Genomic DNA, 21,472 nt, shown 5'->3' with positions numbered 1-21,472 from the left:
AACCCACCTTGGCGTACACCACATTCCAGTCCATATGGCTGAGAAAAAGATTCCGACCATTTGACGTCATTAACCTGATTGTGGTACCAGAATTTAAAAATCCCACTAATGTCAGCTAGCAAGTTAATGCCGTCAAGCTTCTGCCACAAGATGTTATAGTGCACCAGGTCGAATGCCTTAGAAAGGTCTAAGAAACAGACATAAACAGCTGTTCGGCGGTCTGTGTAGTACCTAACGCTGTGTCAATGCCAAACAAAATGAATGATGACGATATGATTCACATTTTGGAAAATTTAAAATGAACTTACCTATAAGCGAAAAATCTTTTATAATAACTTTCAAAACTTTGACAACAGTGCTGTGATATTTCGTGTTGAACTCACTGACTCACTTTTGACACTGACACATCATATCATATGTAACAAATCCAAATGAAATTAATAACCTGTTTTTAACAATCAGAATACTTCTCTGTTTCGGAAAAGGCCTTGCAACAAAAATTACTAACGTCTTATGTATTCTACAGTATTTACACAGATGGTCATAATTATAACAATGAATAAAGTCAACATTTACTATCTGTTATGTATATGTACGTTTAACCGTTTGAATGCGGCGCGTCACCGTAAGCCTTGTCGGAAGGCACCAAGGTTGATATTGGGCTGTAACCGCGCGCAAACCTTTGCGGCCAAAGGGTTAACCTTGAGAGGCACTATTGTTTTAGAAAGAAAGAAATATAACTTACATTTTCTTCTTCACTTTCAGGCATACTTGATACAGCCAACGACGTGTTTAGCTTAAAATTATTAAAAGTACTGTACTGTATTGTATTGAACAATGGCTGACAAAGTGAGATTTCAAGAGCTGGATGAAGCCACAAGAAAATTGCTATCGGGCCTATTTCCACGTAAGTATGTATTTATTCCACAAGTTGCCTCCAGAAAAAGGCGAATTAAATTGACAAGTCAATTTATTTTATTTATTTATTTAAACTTTATTGCACAGTAAAAAATATACAGTGACAAAAGGCGGACTTAATGCCACACGACATTCTCTACCAGTCAACTTTTAGGCCAAACAGAGAAACAAAGTTGGTGCGGGGTATGTAAAGAACACCAAAACTTGGCCAAATCATTCCAGAGACGGATGGCTTGCACGGTGGAGGAATTGGTCATAGCGCATAGTCAATGTGCATAAATAATACTACAGTTTGGCCAGTGCTGTTCATATCGATATTTTCATAAAAGTTAGAATTTGAGAATATCGCGAGAATTCACCGTTAGGGGCGCTACAGTTGCGCGGTCTGTTCAGATGTAACTAAAATAATTAAAGTATTTTTTTAAATGTTATTTTACAAATGTATTTTGAAAATGGTGCAATCCTACCTGAAATAAATAATTTCTATTTTTATATTATTTCATAGTAATAGTGTAGCACACTATGTAAATTGTAAACACACGTTATAACTTTATAATGTTTATTTCGGAATCACAGCAGCATCCAATCTTATAAATCTCCAACCAAACTTATTGCGGGCTCACACCCGTTATCAAAACTTATATGGGCTCACACCCATTATTAAAACTTATATGAGCTCACACCCATTATCAAAACATATATGGGCTCACACCCAACACTAATTATGGGCTCACACCCAACACTAGACCTATTTGGGCTCACACCCAAGACCTACAGCTAACAAGGGCTCACACCCCAGATCCTAACTACCTCGGGCTCACACCCGATACCTAGTGCGACGAGGGCTCACACCCAACGTCTCACAATCAATTCGGGCTCACACACAACTCAAGACTTAATAATCAGCTAAACTGTTAACATAAATCATAAATCAAAATGGCCACTCGGCCTACTAAACTTATTAAACTGCGCACGTCCGTACGGCTCGACCGCTAGAATCAGAATGGCCGCCGCATGGCGGAAAACCCGTGCCTTTGCCTTGAGAACCCCGCATAGCCGTCAGAATGGTCAATACACTTACTGTTTAATTTCTCATTTTATGCATTTATTAATTTAAAATTAGGTATTAAATAACCAAAATGTATACACTGTGTTTTTTTTTATTTGCGTTAATTTCAAGGGTGCATTCCTGAGCTTAAATGAAGTAACTTTCTCAAAGACACCGGTATTCTAATTAACTCCATTTCGGAGATAATCAATATTTTATTTTTATCCTATAAAGCTCTTACGAGTGTGTACACTTACCTTAGGGTCTGTTTACATATTGATTAGTGTTTAGTACGGGTTAATACATTTGCTACTAAACGTAAAGTACTATCTCGGATGATCGATGTTCGAAATGACATTGACATGTCACAGTTTTCAATTGTTTGATTGAGATAAATGTAATGCCCGTGCAACAACAACGCTATACGCAACATTTAGTTACTTTTTACAAAGATAAAAATAGTAAAAAAAAAAAAAAATTTTTTTTTTTGAAAATTAACTATGCCATTTAGTTTCCTTAAACGTACTTACCGATACCCCGAAGTTAACGAAATTCAATAAAAACACGGTGTATAATAATTTAATAAACCTGACAATAGAAATAAGGATATTGGATAAAAATTACCGGGTGTTTCCTGTAACACGAGTAAATAATTAAACCATATATTGTACTCCTCAAACGATATAGCGTTTGACTATCAACTTTAAAAAAATATAAAGTCTATAGATTTTTTCTTTTTCATACAAATTAAATATTATTTTCAATGTACGCTGTTATCAGTGTGTTTGACGTTGCTTGTCCTGCTTTAAACATAACAAAATTTGCAATACATGGCGTCTTAGAATAAACTTCAAACTGTAATAAAAATCATATCATATCATTTATTCAGTACTAGTCATACATTCCAAACAAACATGAGTACCGATCCAAACATAAGTTATTTTGAAAAGTTGCTGGGCAAATTTCGGTCCAATCTACAACCCACAGTTTACAGCCTACAGTTTAATTTATTGCTCCTCTTACAGGAAATGCCCGGTATAAAGCCAACCCAGATGGTGCAATTTGTTGCACAATCTGATCGATTTCTCAATTGCATTGTGTGGTGTGGACACAAAAATTAAATCATAACGGTGGTCCCTATAACTTCGATTGTAAAGACCAGTCCCCAAACTAGGCATTCAAGTTGACATTTAGATCAGTATTTAAATATATGTGGCACTACTTTGTGGTTATTAGCAGGAACTGTCCTTGGCGCTTAAAATCAAAGTCGGCAGTTCACGACAGCAGTTTATTAGCACAAGCACAAAAGAAAATCAGCAAACAAGCACAGAAGGTGAAAGGAACACAAAACAAGCAAAGCAAGATAGGATCACGTAAAGGTTTCGAAGCGCAAAGCGACGTGCATTCAGTATCGAGCGGTTAGATCGACTGGCCGCGCCGCGCTAGAGGCGCAGGCGCGTTGCGGCGGACAGCGCTGGCGCAACCGGTTGGGAACAAAGGATAACGTCCGGCGCTCTGTCTCCACTGTACGTAACTACTATGTACGGATCTCGTCCGTCAATTAATACTAGATATCAAACAGACTATAGATATAAAATAAAAACTACACAAATAATAACATGGCCCCCACATCTACATCAATCTCATCTGCCGGCCACATGTATAAAATAAAATCACCAACCGAGCTCTCGAAGCAACTTGCCCCCAAACCTGCATACTAACATCGAAGCATTATCGCGTCCGCATCTCCTGATTTGATCTGTGGGTCACAATCTTACAATCGAATCAACCACTTTTCTCGTGACATTCATAAATCGATATATCGTTTGTGACACCTTTATAATGATCACGACAATTTATGTAATTACGATTGCATTGATCACATACACATACCTGATACACACCACGAACATACGCAAGCACTGACTTACACACATACTTACACATGTCTGTATTAGTTGGCTTACTTCTCTTTTTTATATTAGTTACTATCGTTGCCATTTGTTTTATTTTCCTGTTTAAGGATTTCTTTTTCTGATGGTTACCAAATCAAGAGCTAACACCTATAGTTCGTTATATTAGCATTAGAAGGAAGGTAAGCCATCTTGACGTGTCTTTTTATTAAGAAACACTTTAGAAAAATAAGACACAGCAATATGTAACAATTATAAATCACAAACGATTATTTACATAATTTTGCTTTCATAAGTAATATAAATTAATTTTTAAAAAGCGTTTCTCAATATTTTTTTATAAAAAGACACCTCAAGATTGTTTACCTTTTTTAAAAGCTAAAAGAAACGAACTATAGGAGGAATCATTGACTCCTCACAACAAAACTAGTTCGGGACAGGCTCAACCCCACTACCTAAATGTGTTAAAAACCTAATACACCTGTTTTTTGTTCATAAATTTTATAATATGAAATATAATGTAAGAATTAAAGCAACAAAGATTATTACTTACTTATTTATTTCCATATGAAGAGAAATTTCGAGACTTGACTTAGAGGCTACCTTTTTTTGCAGATTGGCCCGAATCCGGCCGTTTCGGCGATGCTGGTTGCATGCTGCCGACCTCGTACAAAGATGATGCCAACCAGTTCAAGACTATGACGGTTCGGCCTGATGACATATGGGTTACTACGATTCCTCGCTCCGGTAAGAGCTTAATATCGCCCATCCATCCACCCTTTTTCATATCCGACTAAGTTTTTGCTCGGAGCACTAGGTTACAACTCTCTGGAAGTAAGGCGTAACTGCAACTTGCTGGTTACAGTTTGTCGCCTGCTGCGTGCTGAATCAGACTGCCCAGACCTCGTGAGTCGCGTGCTCAGACTGCACGTGCAGGAGATTCCCAGGATTAATTTAAGACCGCGGGTGCGCCCACTGTTGGCGGTGCTAGCGGCGCGCAATGTGTCACGCAGAAATTCGTCGCTCCCTCGAGCATTGACACTACTTAATGCGCTCTTCACGTCAGCACCTGATTCTGATTTGTTTGCATGGAGATGGACGACCGTGTACCGTGAGTGCCTGAAGTATTGTGAGATGATGGATGACAGGCCTTCCACAGTCGGTGTATAATACTACTACTGTTATATGATGCTGATGTGTTGTTATTTTCTGCCCTTCCTATGTATCTTGTACCTACTTTCTATTATGTTTTTCTTGGAATGATATATTTTGTTAGTTTAAGTTTCCCGGCGTATTGGTATTTTTATTCTGTAATGTCGTGTAACTATAATTGCATTAAATAAATAAATCGCGAACAAATTATTCCCTGAAGAAAGGATGACTCACGTTAGAAAGGTCCGGGTGCTGACCGCTTCCGACTCTTCGTTTTTATGGTGGCTAATTGCACATGATGCTTTCTACAGAAAACAAAAGTGTCGGATGCCTCGGAACGGACCTGGACCGCGTGAGTCATCCTTAAAGAAGAAAAATATCTCGTCTGGAAAATTTCATATAGAAAATATTCTATATTTAATATCTTTTGAATACATATTTAGAGGATAGATAATTTTCACGAAAGTTCGTGGATAAGTATTTGAAGTCTCTTTACATTATTTTTTAGTATGAGGGCACCGAAGGCGCCCGGCATTGGTGCATTCCCTGTACGTCGGGCTACTTTTAGTTTATGGGCGCCCAGGATTCGGAAGTTATGAGGGAACAGATGAACATACATACATATATACCCATATACATACCGGTCAAAAACATAACCCTCATTTTGATTTGCCGTAGTCGGGTAAAAAACTGGAATAATTTTTTTCATGTATATAACAGGCACAACATTGGCACAAGAATTGGTTTGGCTGCTTAAAAACGACCTTGATTACGAGAAGGCATCGAAAAGCGTGCTGGATGAGAGATATATTTTTACCGGGTGAGTTATAATTAAAGCAGCTTATTTTTGTTCTGGAGGAATATAATATTAGAAGTGAAACTTACTATATATCCTCCTAAGGCCCAAGGTCCTAACCAGGGATCGGAACCGGTTTTTTTGCAAAAACATCGAAATAACCATATATTTCGGTATATTTTATACTATAAATGTAGGACTCAGTTGTGTTTTCAGATAACGACTTTATATTATTAGATAGCCTAATTAGAAATGAAGTAATTAACAAAAAACGAAAAAATACCGTTTTCGTTCCCATACAAAAAATACCGGCTTCCGATCCCTGGTCCTAACCATAGATATAAGAAGTAAGAAGATGTATAACGAAGCATAATTTCAACGAGTCTCGCTGTCTCCAACTGTCCCCACCACATCTTAAGGGCGTGGCCAGACAACCAACTCACGCGCTGTGATTGGCCAAACCGCGCGGTGTAGGAGCCTAGAGCGGAGGCACTAGAGGGAGGACAATTCGATAGAGCTATCGATATTTTATATGTTTTGAATATGACCTTAGAGTTTTGACATTTTTGTTTTAAGTAAGTAATTGCCATTGACTTAATTTATATTCCTTTAAATATTTGACCTTATTTGCGAGCTAAGAATTTTAAGGTACTTACCTACATGTAAGATATATTAGTTGATCCATAAGTTCTCTCACAAAGGTTTTTACTGATAAAATGTAATACAAAGCTTTTAATTAAATATATAAAGAAATAAGATTTCTTTGAATGGACTATCTATTATTGTACAGTCTATGACTCTGTCGGTAAAACAGAAGTTCACTTAACAAGATCCACAGATGGCGCTATCACCTCCATGTCGTTTCTTTGTTTACAGGTATGGTATTAGTGTAGTTAAGGCTAAATAAGTCAAGTTTCAAATGTTAACTTTTAGGTTAGTAAAAATCTTTGTTTACAGAGCAACACAATACGTTTATTTTGGTTGATTCCTAATAAGTCCTGAGAATTGTCTTATAAAACGACATTTAACGTCTATTAATTGGCATGTCGATTCCCACTTCACGATACAAAATAATAATTTAGATTTATCTCTGGCTTCATAACATAACCACAACACTTTCCGCCATCTTTAAAGAACAAGTCCTGTTTTACCGACACAGTCCGGCAATGGAGGTGACAGCGCCATCTGTGGATCTTGTTAAGTGAACTTTTGCTTTACCGACAGAGTCATATACTGTACAATAATAGATAGTCCATTCAAGGAAATCTTATTTCTTTAAATATATATACCATGATGCGAAAGCTTATTTATGCTAAACTAATCAAATTGGTTAAAATTTTAGTCATTATTTGATGTAATGTTTGTATAAATTGTTTACTTTGGGATTGTCGTTAGACGCGAGCGCTCGCTTGGATTGTACTTCGTAAAACGGAGTAAAAATCAGTGTTACATTAAAAAAATTGTTTTTTTTTTTATTATAGCATATTTCGTCACCAATCGAAAGCAATTCCAGCATGTTACATAGATATATGTTACATAAATTATATTGTAAGTATAATGCACCATTAAATAAGCTTTTAAATCATATGTACGAATAATAAGGAATCAGCAATCATAATTATCAGTAAAAATCTTTTTGATAGAGTTTTTGGATCGACTAAGTATACAATATACTATTATTTTAAACATATTTATATTCAATCGTTATATAAATGAGGCGAAGTGTAACTGGAAACATTTTTCTTGAAAATGATCCGATCAAATAACACTATTCTCGCTCGGAAACCAGTTAGGGCCTCTACCTGTAGCATCTATCCAATTTTCTTTAATACTGGGATTTTTCGGGAATCTGAAAAAAAATTCAATCATGAACATATTTGATTATACCTAGTGCAGTTATTCGAATCGTTGCTAAGAACCTGAATAGAATATACTTATAGGTATAAACTATAATGTAATAAATAAATTGTACTTAATTAAATCAGTTTATTTTTTGACGTACCTATTCGATTTTTAATCCAAATTAATTAATATTAAATTAAACATTAGGTGCATATAAAATAATTGTAAAATTTTACTTGAAAAATAATTACTTTCATACACACTATATCTAAACATTTTTATCGATAACGCTCAAAGATCAATTATGCACGAGCACCACTCTATTTCGCGGCGTCAATGAAGGGAGCGGTTGCCGGTCGTACCAAGAAACAGTAATGCCCCTGTGAATATCGTTAGCGGTTTAATGCATTGCGCCGTTGCTTAGGACAATACAAATAGTTTTCCATGCCAAAGCGTCAATGTAGAATGCATAGACAAATTGCCACGCGTTTGTATGACAACATGGTCTAACTCAGAAAAATCATATGTCACTGGATTTATTTGTAATGTGTGGTTTTATTGAGTAATACGTGAAAAAAAAATGTACTCACATGTGGTATGTAACTCCATGATCCTTATAGTTTTTGGATGCACTCCTATTTCGACACAAAACAACGCTGTAATTCGGCATTTCAATAAAATTGACGCGCACATTGTTCAATGACAGCTAATTTGCTACTGTCTTACGGCGGGCCGGTATGGCCACGATGTGGCCATGTCGCGGCGACACGCGCCACGCCTCCGTCAGCCATCTACGTCCTAACCATAGGACTTACTTATTAAGTTCGATGAAATTTAAATTGAGTTGAGTTGCATTTGTTTAGCTTCGTCCCCCTGCCCCCCCCCCCCTATAAATAAGCAGATTTTCCCAAAAAAAAAAAAAACAATTCAAAGTTTGACTAGCAGAATTTTCAACAGAAGTATACTTTCATAGTTATTAAGAACAAACATTAAAACCCGCGCGATCGTTTAATCTTCTGTCGCAAGTTTCACGCTACGCGCTATATCTTTTGTTCCTTTCTAATTTCCTGGCTTAACGCAATAATTTTTTATCAAAATATACCACCTTGTTACAGACTCGGGCTAATGAGAAATAAAGGTATGGGAGCAATACTCACTGAAAAGGCCCCCTGTCATGGAAGTGTCATGGAAGCCTTACAAAATGAGCCTTCTCCTCGGTTCATTAAGAATCACTTTCCCTTGTCCCTTTTGCCAGGGAATCTCCTGGACATTGCTAAGGTTGTGTACGTGGCCCGTGATCCTAGGGACGTGGCAGTCTCTTGTTATCATTTAACGAAATTGTTGAAAAATGGTCCGGAAAACTTTAAATTGTTTTGGAATCTTTTCATCAAAAATTTACGTAAGTATTGTTTTGCACTAAACTTTGATAAGTTTAGTAAGAACCTGTCAGTGGCAGAGCGTTTTTTGTCTAATTTTGTGACACTTAGGCTCAAACAGAGCGACGTGCGAATGTGATAAACGCCTACAGTAGGTACTTTATGTTGACTTAATCACGTGCACTAACGTTTATTACTTGTACCTAACTACCTACTTGAAAGAAAAATGAGTACTTGCTCTGAACTTGTTTATTCACGGACTTCAAGAGTTCAAAAGGAACAGGTTCTAGGTATAATGATTTCGTGACGTTTCTACCAAGATAATCAAAAGGTAGTGTCTTTACGAAGCATGTCACCCATTACGGATTATATTCTTTGATGCATCTCTAAAGGCATTTTATTTGTAGGTCGCAATGGACAGCAAATAAACGATACTTTCGTACATCGTTTAGTTGCATGCTAGGAGAGATTCTCTCATATTCTGTCGATTCTGTTGTACACTGCGATGTTTCATGCAGTATCACTATGCAATTCGATTTATAATCCAGTTTTGTGACGGTTTCGTATTAAGAAGATCTTTATGAAGTTTAAGCTCAAGTATAAAGTGAGAGATTAAATAATATTGTTGTTCTTCATATTAATAAATATATATTTCAGATTCCCAAATAATCCAATTTTAAAAGACATATGGATTGACGCAACAGGGAACAAAAATTGGTTCCCTACAAAGTTAGCAAGATTTGTTCAAAACATGTTAACACCAATTATCAAAAACCGCAGTTCCTACCATAAAAATACTTCGGATAATGACTGACGGTGAAGGAGACGTAAAAAACAATTAATAATTGCAAAATTTTGGGTCTCTATTGTTTTGCTAACTGTAAGATTGAAATAAGTTGTTTTGCCAATCATTTTTTGGGAAATGATAATTTGTGTATAATAGTTTAGGCTGTGTACTTTTTGCCCATTCATTAGTAAACCAGAAAAACTCATATTCTATCTATTCATATTCTATTATCTGGTCATATTGCTAAATATCTCGAGAACTATTTAAGATATCGATTTAAAATTTGGCATAGTTATGAACAGCGGTAACCCAGACACATTGAAAGTGTTTTTTTTTTATTAACTATGGAAAATATCCGACCTGTACCCCTAGTGTAAATAAATTCGATTTTGAAACGTGACGTACGCGTTTGCGTTTAGTCTCATTTTGTATGTGATTTAGAAAGAGCGCGCCAAGCGGGACGTTTTGGAAACTCAAAATCCTATACAAAATGAGACTTAACGCAAACGCGTTCGTCACGTTATGATGTCGATAAAATTTACACTAGGGGTAATGAAGAGGGGGCAACATTTCAAAGTCTAACTATCAAGTCAAATGGGATACCATGTAATAATAATAATATTTTGTATTGTTTTTGTACGTGGTTTTATATTTTACTTTTATACACATATTTATATATATATAAACTCAGATTTGAAATAAATAAAGGGATAATACTTATACCGCAGGGCAGCTTGTGGCGAGCTTTTAGGGAGTAACGACTTCCTAGTTGACTACGGAACCTTAAAACGTTTTAGACACGCTGAAAACAAAGAGGTTTTTTTCTATGCAAAGATTATTTTGATACATACACATATACAAATGAGAATACTGAGTTGTTTTCAACGTTATAATAGACAGTGTTTCTTTTTCAGTTCAGTATTCTCCGTTCTTCCCACATTTAAAGGAAGCATGGGCATTACGTCACCACCCACATATGTTCTTCATTTTTTATGAGGAATTATCAAAGGTATATGTGACATTTTAGCATTGATGTACGTAATAGGGGTAGATGAGGTACCAGGCGCTCGATCGTGAGCCACAAAATATAGGTTCCGGGACCTATATTGAATTAGTCGTACGGGTGACGCTGAAGTGTCAACATTGTCATCAAATTCGATAAAATATTGCCAAAGAATGCCGTGTTGCGCCTTTTTCCAGTGCTTCAATAGCTCCAAGCACAAAAACAAAGCTCACGGTATCACTTTTCATTCGTAAGTACTGTTATAACATTTGAAAACATAATTTTTTCTAAATAAAATTAAAAATTTCCTTGTTATTGAGTGAGCGCGACAGCTAAATAATGCATTACCCATGTGAGTAACACGTTTATCCGAGTGTCAAGTAGGCCTGCCCACTTCATGCATTGTAGAGTCAGCAATTTTTTTTATAAATAATGCAACTTTTTAAATCATGTGCTCCTATTCCTTGAAACTATAGAATGTAACCGGTTTTTATTTTAATATACGAATAACCGGTTGTTAACCAAAAATTCAGTTTTTCTGATAGTATTGTTAAAACAATATCTTGCATTAACTTGAAATCCAAATATCGGGAATAGTCCATCAAAAATTACTAAATAGTACTTGTACAACAATAGGAAAACTATGGACAACATTTTTAACGAGAGCTAGATTTACAATTTTAATATGCGAGTTATAGTGTAGTTTTAAGATGTATTTATGTATGTTGAAAACTGTGTAAAAATATTTAGAACAGATATTAGATCAATCAAATTTAACCTTTTATCATAAACAAAAGAAATAAATAATAATCATCTCTATTTGTCAAGTAAAATGTATGACGACTGGTCTGGCCTAGTGAGCAGTGACCCTGCCTATAAAGCCGATGGTCCCGTCCCGGGTTCAAAGTTCTAATGATGGAATCCATGAAGAATTGAGGGAACATTTAAAGTCTTATAGGTACACATATAGTGATTTTTGAGGTTTTTGTTTACAAATTAAGCATTTTCATCCAAAAACTGGCAATTAGTGTAGTGGAACTGCTGATTATAAACAGAACGAAACTCCCTAACTACGTATTTACCGTTTGAGTATTTGTTTTAATTTGTCCTCTTTGTAGAGCAACTAAGGTGATGAGAATGAAAACGATGAAAATCAGAACGAATACTTTAAATTGAACATTCTAATGTAAGGGCACGCTGCCGTCTCAAATCGAGAAAAGTGGGACATTGCTAATTTCGCCTTCGATAGGGAATGATTTAAAAAAATATAACTTTTGGCAATTTTTTTGACTAAAAATGAGTATGAACGTTAAAAAAATTAAAACTATTATGTTTAGAGAAAAAACTTTAACTTGTTTCTATTTTAAAACGAGCCGCAGCAGTGGAAATGCCTAGAGTTGAATTGTGAAAATTAAAAATGATGTTCGGTTTCGTTTTTGATACAATTTTTTTCTCTCCATACATTATAATTTTCCTTTTTATACCGCCCTCTACGCATATTTTTTTTAATTGTATAGATAAACTATTGGTTTTACATATAAAATACATACGGTTTTACATATTTTATTTAGTGTGTTAGCGAAAAAATAATTATTTTCCATAAAATAAATAAAGTGCCTATTTATTTTAATTTCGTATATATTCTATAAATATTTGTTTCCTGACGCTACCTAATAAAGACCGACGTTGAAGGCGCTTATTCCCATGACTTACAACTTGTCCAATATAAGTGAATCCGTATACGTATCGTAGCTATGAATAAACAAGGTTCACACTTTTATATTGGTTCTCTTGAGTCGTGCGCTCGGTGAACGATTGGAATATATAAATACCAGGAGTAACTACGAATTACCAGTGATTACAATATTGGCTCTTGTCAAGCGTACCTGTCTTTTCCGAAAAACCATCAGAAGTGAAACCCTGAAACCTCGAGATCCCTATCAACTGAGATCATATCGTTATACTGGTTTTCTCGAGGCGACACGTTAGTTGAACATAGTGAATAGTCGACCAGGGTTTCAGAGGTTAAAAACGAGGGTCAATTTCATGCTTTAAAAATATGATAGTCAATAATTTGAAATTAATCTCAGTGTAACTCGCTCGCTCAGATATTTGCTTGAGAGAGACGGTCTAAGATTAGGTAATATCAAATCATTGATATTTTTTAAAAATCGAAATGATTTAATATCACTTTAAGACGACAATGTAAGAAGTATGTACGTCTCGCCTACACATTTGTATAATGTTATTAGTTTTTCTTTGTTGCACCTCGAGGAATACGCAAAATATAGGGGTCTCGCTTGCGCAGCACTGTTAACTATATTTGGTTATCCTTGTTGCTCGTTGTGCACATGTACATTATAATGGTGTGTAGTATTTGCAAATGTATGGGTGCTGGACCAGATTTTAGTTTTGTCAACTATTAACGTCACATATCTACCCCTTTTACTTATATCAATGCATTTTAGTTTACATTTCCGATTACGACTTTCATACAGTGGGTTGTCGTTGAGATTCAAGATGGCGAAGACGTCTCGAGTATATTTTTTTGTGTTTTGCTCATTTATGTTGTTCAAAGTGTAGTATTGATAGCTTATTATGCAGTGAACTATCGTGGAAGTGTGCAGTTAATGAAAAACTAATCTTGAAACGCGTTTAACCATGTTTTAATCAACATCCGGCAATCCATCGTGGCTTTTAGTAAAGTCCAGCTATCTCTTTACTAAAAGCAACTACCGAACAACGTCATGCTCTACGAGCACACTTAAAACTTACAACGAAACTTGACATTGGCAAAATCATCATAGATTTGATGGAAGCCATATTTTAAAAGAAGAAGAAGACTTTCATACAGTGCCTTGTTGCTGCTGAGTGCATTGTTCGGGAAATGACATTATTATTATCATTGACAAATCGACAATGTAGCTGCCAGCTTTAACGTAATTACAAATTAGGTACGATAACGATTTTGTAAACTGTCATAGAGAAATTAGAGCCCGTTCACACAGGGTTTCCGTTTTACTGTTCCGTTTTATCGTATACGTTTTTTTTCATTGGTGGCGTATGGAGTTGTATGAGCGACTTCACATATGACACAGTATTCAGTATACAGTAAAAAATATCGGTCCGTTAAATTATGACATTCCGTTTTGTTATCGAATACTGGATGAACGGAATACGTATCCGTCATGTATGCGTACGTTTTTACTGGATATAAACTGTGTGTGGGGTGCGGGGCGGGGGGAGCGGTGCAGAGACAAACAAGTTTGAACATGCACGCATTGTCTATTTTGCATTTATTAAGAACGCGTGCTATTGTTGCGTCCGACCATGTCAATGAAGGAGTGGGATAACTTAATAGACAAGGAATTGTTAATTAGTTTAGTAGAAGAGAGACCAGTTCTTTGGGACAAGACGCTGGATAAATACAAAGACAAGACTGCTAGTACTGCTGGTTGGCGTGAAATATGCGTAATTTTAAACCAAAATTTTGAAGTTATGGAACAAAAACAAAGACAAGAGTTCGGTAAGTTTTCGTTTTTATATTTGAATTGAGGTATATTCTAGATAGATTCTTCCTGCCATGAAACCGATCCAGCTTCAGACAAAAAATAGTTCATAAATTCTGTTCGAACTGAATTGGCAGCATTACCACCTCGTGTCCTTCTCTCATTAGGTAGGTTTTCGAGTTGAACTTCTTCAGATACGCTGATATTATCACTGTTTGAGATTAAACCCTCCTCATCCCTGATAAAGTTGTGTAGAACAGTACATGCCTTAACGATCCATACAGCTGTTGTTTTATGAGTGTCTAAAGGTCGATGGAATATTCTCCACTTATTAGCCAAGATACCGAAAACACACTCAACGTATCTCCTAGCTCTAGTTAAGCGATAGTTAAATATTCGCTTATTTTTATCCAGGTGCGTCCCGCCGAACGGCCTAAGTAAATTTTCATGTAATCCGAAACCTTCATCTCCTATGATCACATATGGAACTCTCAACTCTGAGTTTGTTGATAATGAGCATGGTGCTGGTATTTGTAAACTGCCGTCTAGCATCATTTTCCAAAATGTTGTCTCCTTGAATATTGATGAATCACATTCTTTCCCATAAGATCCAACACTAACGTATACAAAGCGATAGTCAGAGTCTACGATCGCTAATAATACGATGGAAAAAAAATCCTTGTAATTCATATACATTGAACCGCTATTTTGTGGTTTTTTAAGTCTGACGTGTTTGCCATCTGCTGCACCAAGACAGTGTGGAAAATTTGCTCTTTTGTCAAATCCATCTGCTATTTGTTTCCACTCATCGACTGATGTAGGAAGTCGCATATATAAAGCACTCAAATTATTCCATATGCATCTTGAAACCTCTTTTATAATGTTGCTAACGGTCGATACACCAACACGATAGGTATAATGTAGATCTTTAAAAGAACATCCGGATGCTGCATATCTGAAAGAAAAAAATATTATTTGTTTCAGGAAAATTTGTTACAAAAAAGTGGAGACAGATTAGAGATGCTTGGGTGAGAACGTTAAAAGATAAAAAGAATTGCAAGTCATCTGGTTCTGCTGCCTCAAAGACAAAGCTGTACAAATATCATCATCAGATGTTATTTTTAAAAAATATTATTGAGCCTGGTGAAACGCACGAAAGTGCCTCTGCTGAAAAAACTGACACGCACGAAAGTGCCTCTGCTGAAAAAACTGACACGCACGAAAGTGCCTCTGCTGAAAAAACTGACACCACTGCAGTAAACGAAAATCATAAAACAAACGAAGATGACAGTGACGAGATAGAACATCTTCGCAATGACAACCAAACAAAATCTTCCCCGACAAAACGAAGAGCACCAAAAAAAAAATTTAATGAATTAGATGCTAAAATGATGACCTACATAGACCACCAGATAAAACCCAAGAAACTTGAACCGGATGATCGTAATCTCTCATTCTTCAAAGGCGTTTTGCCATCCTTGATTGTGCTAAATGATGATGAAATTCTAGAATTTCAGTCTGGAGTTATTAAACTATTGCAAGATATTAAAAGAAGGAAAGTTAACCAGCCCAACTCCAACTGTTTAGCTCCATATACGCAAGCATCTGGTGCTGGTAATCACCAAACACAAGGGTATTTTACCCAAGCATCTGGTGCTAGCAATCACCAAACACAAGGGTATTTTACCCAAGCATCTGGTGCTAGCAATCACCAAACACAAGGGTATTTTACCCAAGCATCTGGTGCTAATAGTAACCAAATAACAATTTTACAAGACCAGATTGTAATGTATAGTGATAATACACCATCGCCATCAGTACAATCTCCGTACAGTGATGAGAATACGCTAGATATGTCTGTGTTTTAATATTGTAAACGTTTTTATAAAAATAAAAAGTACTTACCTTAAAAATATTGCTAATTTTTCTTCAGGGCAGATACTTTTCCTCCAATTAGTGTCTTGCTTTTTTAAATCCTTTTCCAGTAGTTTAAGTAGATGATCAAAAGAAGACATCGACATACGAAAGTAATTAAAAAATTTTGAGTCGTCTCCCCGCAATTGACTCATGAGTAAACGGTAAGCACCTGCTCTAGCTCTTTGCACCAAGAGTGGATGCTGCCAATAACGCCGATTGTACCGTCTCCGCCGGCGGTAGTACCAATACATAACGACAACGTCCATCCTGGTAGACTAGCGGTGCTATACTGCGAATTTTGTACCGTAAATACGGAGACTGTGTGAACGGGCTGTAAACGGGCTCTCAGTTAATGACGGATACGTTAAACGCTATACGGTGCCTATGTGTGAACAAAGCATACAGTTTTGTTGTATCCGTTAAAACGGGTACCGTAAATACGGAGACTCTGTGTGAACGGGCTGTAAGAAGTACATAGAGTGCTCACTCCATACATCAGTTTTGGTACCAAAACGCTTATTTTCGTAGCCGACATCTAGCATCGAGTATTGGAACTCTCAGTACTGCTACTCAACAATTAGATATCGCGGCAAACAAAAAGTCTAATGCTCAACGATTTTCAGCTAATTTTAAAACCAGAGTAAGCGTAGGAGTTGAAAACAGAGTTCCGTATAGTGGTTATAATGCTCCTAGAGATCATTGTTATATATCTTTTTTAGTGTCAGTTAAAAATGGCCTTGAGGTTGACATTAAATCATTTTGGCGTTTAGTTAAATCTAAAAAGGGAGGTACATATATTCCACAGACCATAAAATATGGCCATACCTCGTCCTGTGATGGTCAGGGCGTTTGTAATCTTTTTTTCTGAATACTTTGGTTCAGTCTTCGAACTTCGAACAGCGCGCCTGACTTAGCCAGTTTGACCTCTTTAGTTTTGATTTGAATAGATCCAATAGACCCATGTCAAATATGTCAATTAGCCGTACAAATATAATTAAAAAAAATAAAATCTCTGGATATGGGTAAGGGAGCGGGTCCGGATGGGATACCTGCCTCGCTTGTCAAAGAATGTGGTGAGGAGTTGAGTGTTCCGCTCTATCTCCTATTAAATAAATCTCTTTGCACTGGTGTATTCCCAATTCCATGGAAGGTCGCACATATAGTGCCGATATTCAAATCTGGTGATAAATCGTGTTGTGATAATTACAGACCTATAAGCATATTGTCCTGTATCGCTAAACTACTTGAATCTATGGTACACACATTCCTGTACAACCATGTTAAACCATTTTTAGCCGATCAACGGCATGGTTCCGTTAGTAATAGGTCCACAGTTCCTAACCTTTTAGAGTATAAGCATTATTTGTGCAACGTTTTCGCTACACGAGGACAGGTGGATGCCATATACACAGACTTCGAAGGCGTTTCATAAGGTAGATCATCATATTCTCTGTCACAAAATGGAGGCCTATTATGGTATTCATGGTAGTCTTCTTCGTTGGGTTCATTCTTACCTTCAAAACAGAAGTCAACTTATCGCCATCAACGGCTTCTCTTCTCTTGAGCTCCCCATAACTTCGGGCGTCCCTCAAGGTTCCCACCTGGGCCCGTTGTTGTTTGTCCTATTTATAAATGATCTTACTGATTATTGAACATGTCCCTGCTGACTGTATGCAGACGATCTTAATTTTTTAAATCCATTAATGATACGAGCGACTGCTTAATGTTACAAAAAAGATCTTACACAAGTATCAGACTGGTGTCTTCGAAATCATGTTTCTAACTGTTCGCAAATGCCATGTAATATCATTCTCGAATAAGAAGTGTAAACTCATTTATTATCATCATATACGACGACCGGTCTGGCCTCGTGACCCTGCCTATGAAGCCGATGGTCCCGGGTTCAAATCCTGGTAAGGGCATTTATTCGTGTCATGAGCATGGATATTTGTTCCTGAGTCATGGGTGTTTTCTATGTATTTAAGTATTTATAATTATTTATATATTATATATATCGTTGTCTAAGTACCCTCAACACAAGCCTTATTGAGCTTACTGTGGGACTTAGTCAATTTGTGTAATAATGTCCTATAATATTTATTATTTATTTATTTATGACTATGAACTATCAGGACAGAGTCTTGACAGGAAATCAGTCGTCAAAGATCTTGGAATACTGTTTTATGATCAACTCAGTTTTAGGCCACACTACGATTATACAGCGAGTAGGGGGCAGGTAATTATTTGGTTTTATCTTCAAAACAAGCAAGGGCTTCAGGAATTCCGCTAGTTTGCTTGTATTGTTCTCCAGCCTGGTGAGGAGCGTACTGGAGTACGGTTCCTCTATAAGGACCCCATATTACTCTGTACACATCAACGCTATAGAGGCGGTACAGAAGCAATTTTTGAAGGTTCTTGCATTTAGATTTATATTGAGATGTGCGTACAAATCGTATACTAGTCGACTTATCAAGTTCAATAGTAGGGCATTGATATTTCTGACCCCCGCATTGCTAGGATTAAGAAATTCTTCGCTGACATCCTTTTCTCCTCCTCTCTCACTGACCGAACTGATAAGGTCGAATTGACTTAGGTTTGTCTCATTTCCGATGTTCAATCTTAATAATGTAATAGTACATTACTATAGAGGCCGGGAAACGTAGGGTTGCAGGCCAAGTAGATATATACGGCTGAGCGTAGCGAAGCCGGATAGAGATACGCGGCCGGCAACCCCGTTTCTCGCCGAGATATATATAGTGCTTTTCTCAAACTTGCAATTAAAACAAAAAAATGTAGTCAATTTGTTTTGTGGCGACCTACTCGGCTCGCCACTCTACCAGCGGTGTACAACCTTACGCGCGTAAGTCCGCGCGCCTGCGCGATGCACCACCGCCGTTGTTTAGCAACGAATATGCACAACAAATCACCGTACCAAGCTAACTGAAGCTAGTTGATGGTTGGATACCAAGATGTTGTGTCACAATTTGACATTAAAAAACAAAAGAAGGTTGCTTTACAATCCTAGGTGTGTAAGGCAGTATGAAATTCCTTTCCATATCATCTTCACTCATGCCACCTGATATGTAGTATTTCCGGACCTAATTTGACGTAAGTCATGTCATCATTTCATAGCAAGTTCAAGAAAAGTTTATTACTCTGTTATATTGTGATGTTTAAATACCTAGTTATTTGTTCTCTGATATCTTTCACGGCAGCTATGATATGGTGTTAAATTAATTTGTAACATTTGCGATTACTCGTCAAGCATGCCGTGTACAAGTGTTTTGGATCTCGTGCTAGTCATGATATGCAATTGTATGATTCATGATATTGTACGATTTCTGTTAAGTGTTCCCAATAAAGTAGAATAAAAAGAAATCCTTGCAGGATATGCCCTCATGTATTAAACGCATGGCAAAATTTCTCGATAAAGAAGTAACGGATGAGCAAGTTGTGATGCTTTGCGATCATTTGAACATAGACAACTTCCGGAAGAACGAGTCTGTGAATTCGATGTGGCTGACTCGAAGAGTTGGTGACCCTGACGCTGAGAGCTTCATACGGAAAGGTACCATCCCTAACATTTTTGTGCGTGTAAGCTTGAGATTATTTTTACTTCACTGCGTATGTATCTATGTTTGCTTTAAGTCTTGGCCTCCGACACCCAAGCCCGCCATGAGTCTCTGTCCAAAGCCGTTTCTGTCCAATCGGCGGCGCCGAGTTCGCTAAGGATTTTTTCCATTGCATCTCTCCAGCGGTACCTAGGATGTTCAGCAGGTCTTTGGTTATTCATTAAGCCACAAATAATTGCCATTTTCATGACCTTACTCACGCTAAGATGAGGTCTCAAACAAAGATTTATGTTTCAGGCAAAACAGGCGGCTGGCGAGAGCATTTCGATGAAGAAATGACGGTGCAGGCACAGCAGTGGATGCGAGAGAATCTCTCCGACTGTGATTTGCGTTTCCCTGATGCAGATTTTTAGATGGGGTCCATATTTTGTACGATGTCACATATAGTTTTATACGATAAAACACTCAATCGCAATAAAAGTTCTTTATATGTGTCTGTTTCTCTATCTCGATCATTCTTGTGTGTGTCTCCACTTCGACGAAGAAAAGATGGCGCAAGCGCAGCATTTCGACTTGGGCCCCATTTCTCGATAGTACCAAGTTACAAGTAGGGATTGCAAACCGGATTGGTTTTCAATCCGGCCGGATCCGGCCGGATTTTGGCTGTAGTCCGGCCGGATCCGGCCGGACCGGATCCGGTTTGGTATAGGGATATAAAAGTTAATTAAATGACATATTTTTCTAGTTTTTTGCGTAATACGTATTCCTAAATCTATAATTTGAAGTTAATACATAACTTCTTAACAATAAAATAGAACTTGGTAGTAAAAAGTGTCACAATGTCAAAATCATTTAGAAAACAAAATTTTTAAATCGGTAATTTATTATATTTAACCATTCAAAAGTGCTCAAATTTTCGTTTACAATTATAAATTTGCTTAGTTTCCAAAGCTTGATGATGGGATGTGGGGTGGGAATTGGAGCTCCTTGAAAGGACAAGTTTTCGTAACTGTTCTTTGATTGAATTCTTTGTAGAGTCTGTTCGGAAAGAGAAGAGTCGTGGAATGTATTGGGCCCCATACATTCCACGACTCTTCTCTTTCCTCACAAACTCTAACGTTGACATCCATTCTAGCATAGAGAAATAAGAATTACATAGATTGCACACTCCATACACCAGTTTTGGTACCAAAACGCTTATTATTTTCGTAGTCGACATCTAGCATCGAGTAGCGGAACTCTCAGGAATGCTACTCGACAATAGATATCGCGGCAAACAAAAAGTCTAATGCTCAACGATTTTCCGCTAATATTATAACCAGAGTAACAGGAACTCTAATTTCAACTCCTACGCTTACTATTATTTATTACTTTTAACCAATTATGATATTAAATGCGCTCTAGTATTATCTTGCTCTAATTTATTTGTCCGAAAAAGTAGTAGACTGTATGACTTAAAAAAATTGTACTTTTTATAATTTATGGAAAAGTATATTGGTCAAATTATAAGGAACAATACACGACACGACGATCTCATGCGAAAAATAATAGAATGTAGGATTGAAAACCATCGCGGAAAGGGAAAGTTAGAGTTACATAGATCAAATAAAGAATTGGCTGGACGTAGAGTAGCATGTAC

General features: G+C 36.8%; 3 protein-coding genes across 5 annotated transcripts; 2 read left to right on the top strand and 1 right to left on the bottom strand.

The window, feature by feature from the left end:
• Nucleotides 1-607: 607 nt before the first annotated feature.
• LOC133523833 (luciferin sulfotransferase-like) lies at nucleotides 608-20,273 on the top strand. Of its 3 annotated transcripts, XM_061859579.1 has the most exons (8): nucleotides 608-907; nucleotides 1,006-1,101; nucleotides 4,495-4,626; nucleotides 5,752-5,851; nucleotides 8,785-9,068; nucleotides 10,747-10,841; nucleotides 19,649-19,829; nucleotides 20,131-20,273. In XM_061859579.1, the coding sequence occupies exons 2-8, from the start codon at nucleotides 1,038-1,040 to the stop codon at nucleotides 20,244-20,246; spliced, it is 972 nt and encodes a 323-aa protein (XP_061715563.1). In that variant the 5' UTR covers nucleotides 608-907; nucleotides 1,006-1,037; the 3' UTR covers nucleotides 20,247-20,273. The 3 variants fall into 3 exon arrangements, with proteins under 3 accessions (XP_061715563.1, XP_061715562.1, XP_061715564.1); XM_061859578.1 differs by lacking the exon at nucleotides 1,006-1,101; XM_061859580.1 differs by lacking the exons at nucleotides 608-907; nucleotides 1,006-1,101 and having other exon boundaries at nucleotides 4,505-4,626; nucleotides 4,745-5,851.
• On the top strand, nucleotides 14,166-16,254 carry LOC133523832 (uncharacterized). The gene is made up of 2 exons (XM_061859577.1): nucleotides 14,166-14,361; nucleotides 15,329-16,254. The coding sequence occupies exons 1-2, from the start codon at nucleotides 14,166-14,168 to the stop codon at nucleotides 16,210-16,212; spliced, it is 1,080 nt and encodes a 359-aa protein (XP_061715561.1). The 3' UTR covers nucleotides 16,213-16,254.
• Nucleotides 14,360-16,527, bottom strand: LOC133523831 (uncharacterized). Its single transcript, XM_061859576.1, has 2 exons — nucleotides 16,250-16,527; nucleotides 14,360-15,299 (listed from the first exon to the last, which is right to left on the bottom strand). The coding sequence occupies exons 1-2, from the start codon at nucleotides 16,525-16,527 to the stop codon at nucleotides 14,399-14,401; spliced, it is 1,179 nt and encodes a 392-aa protein (XP_061715560.1). The 3' UTR covers nucleotides 14,360-14,398.
• Nucleotides 20,274-21,472: the final 1,199 nt, after the last annotated feature.

Source organism: Cydia pomonella, chromosome 12, assembly GCF_033807575.1.
Source record: "Cydia pomonella isolate Wapato2018A chromosome 12, ilCydPomo1, whole genome shotgun sequence".
Taxonomy (NCBI): Eukaryota; Metazoa; Arthropoda; class Insecta; order Lepidoptera; family Tortricidae; genus Cydia; species Cydia pomonella.
This window is presented reverse-complemented; position numbering and strand designations above follow the sequence as displayed.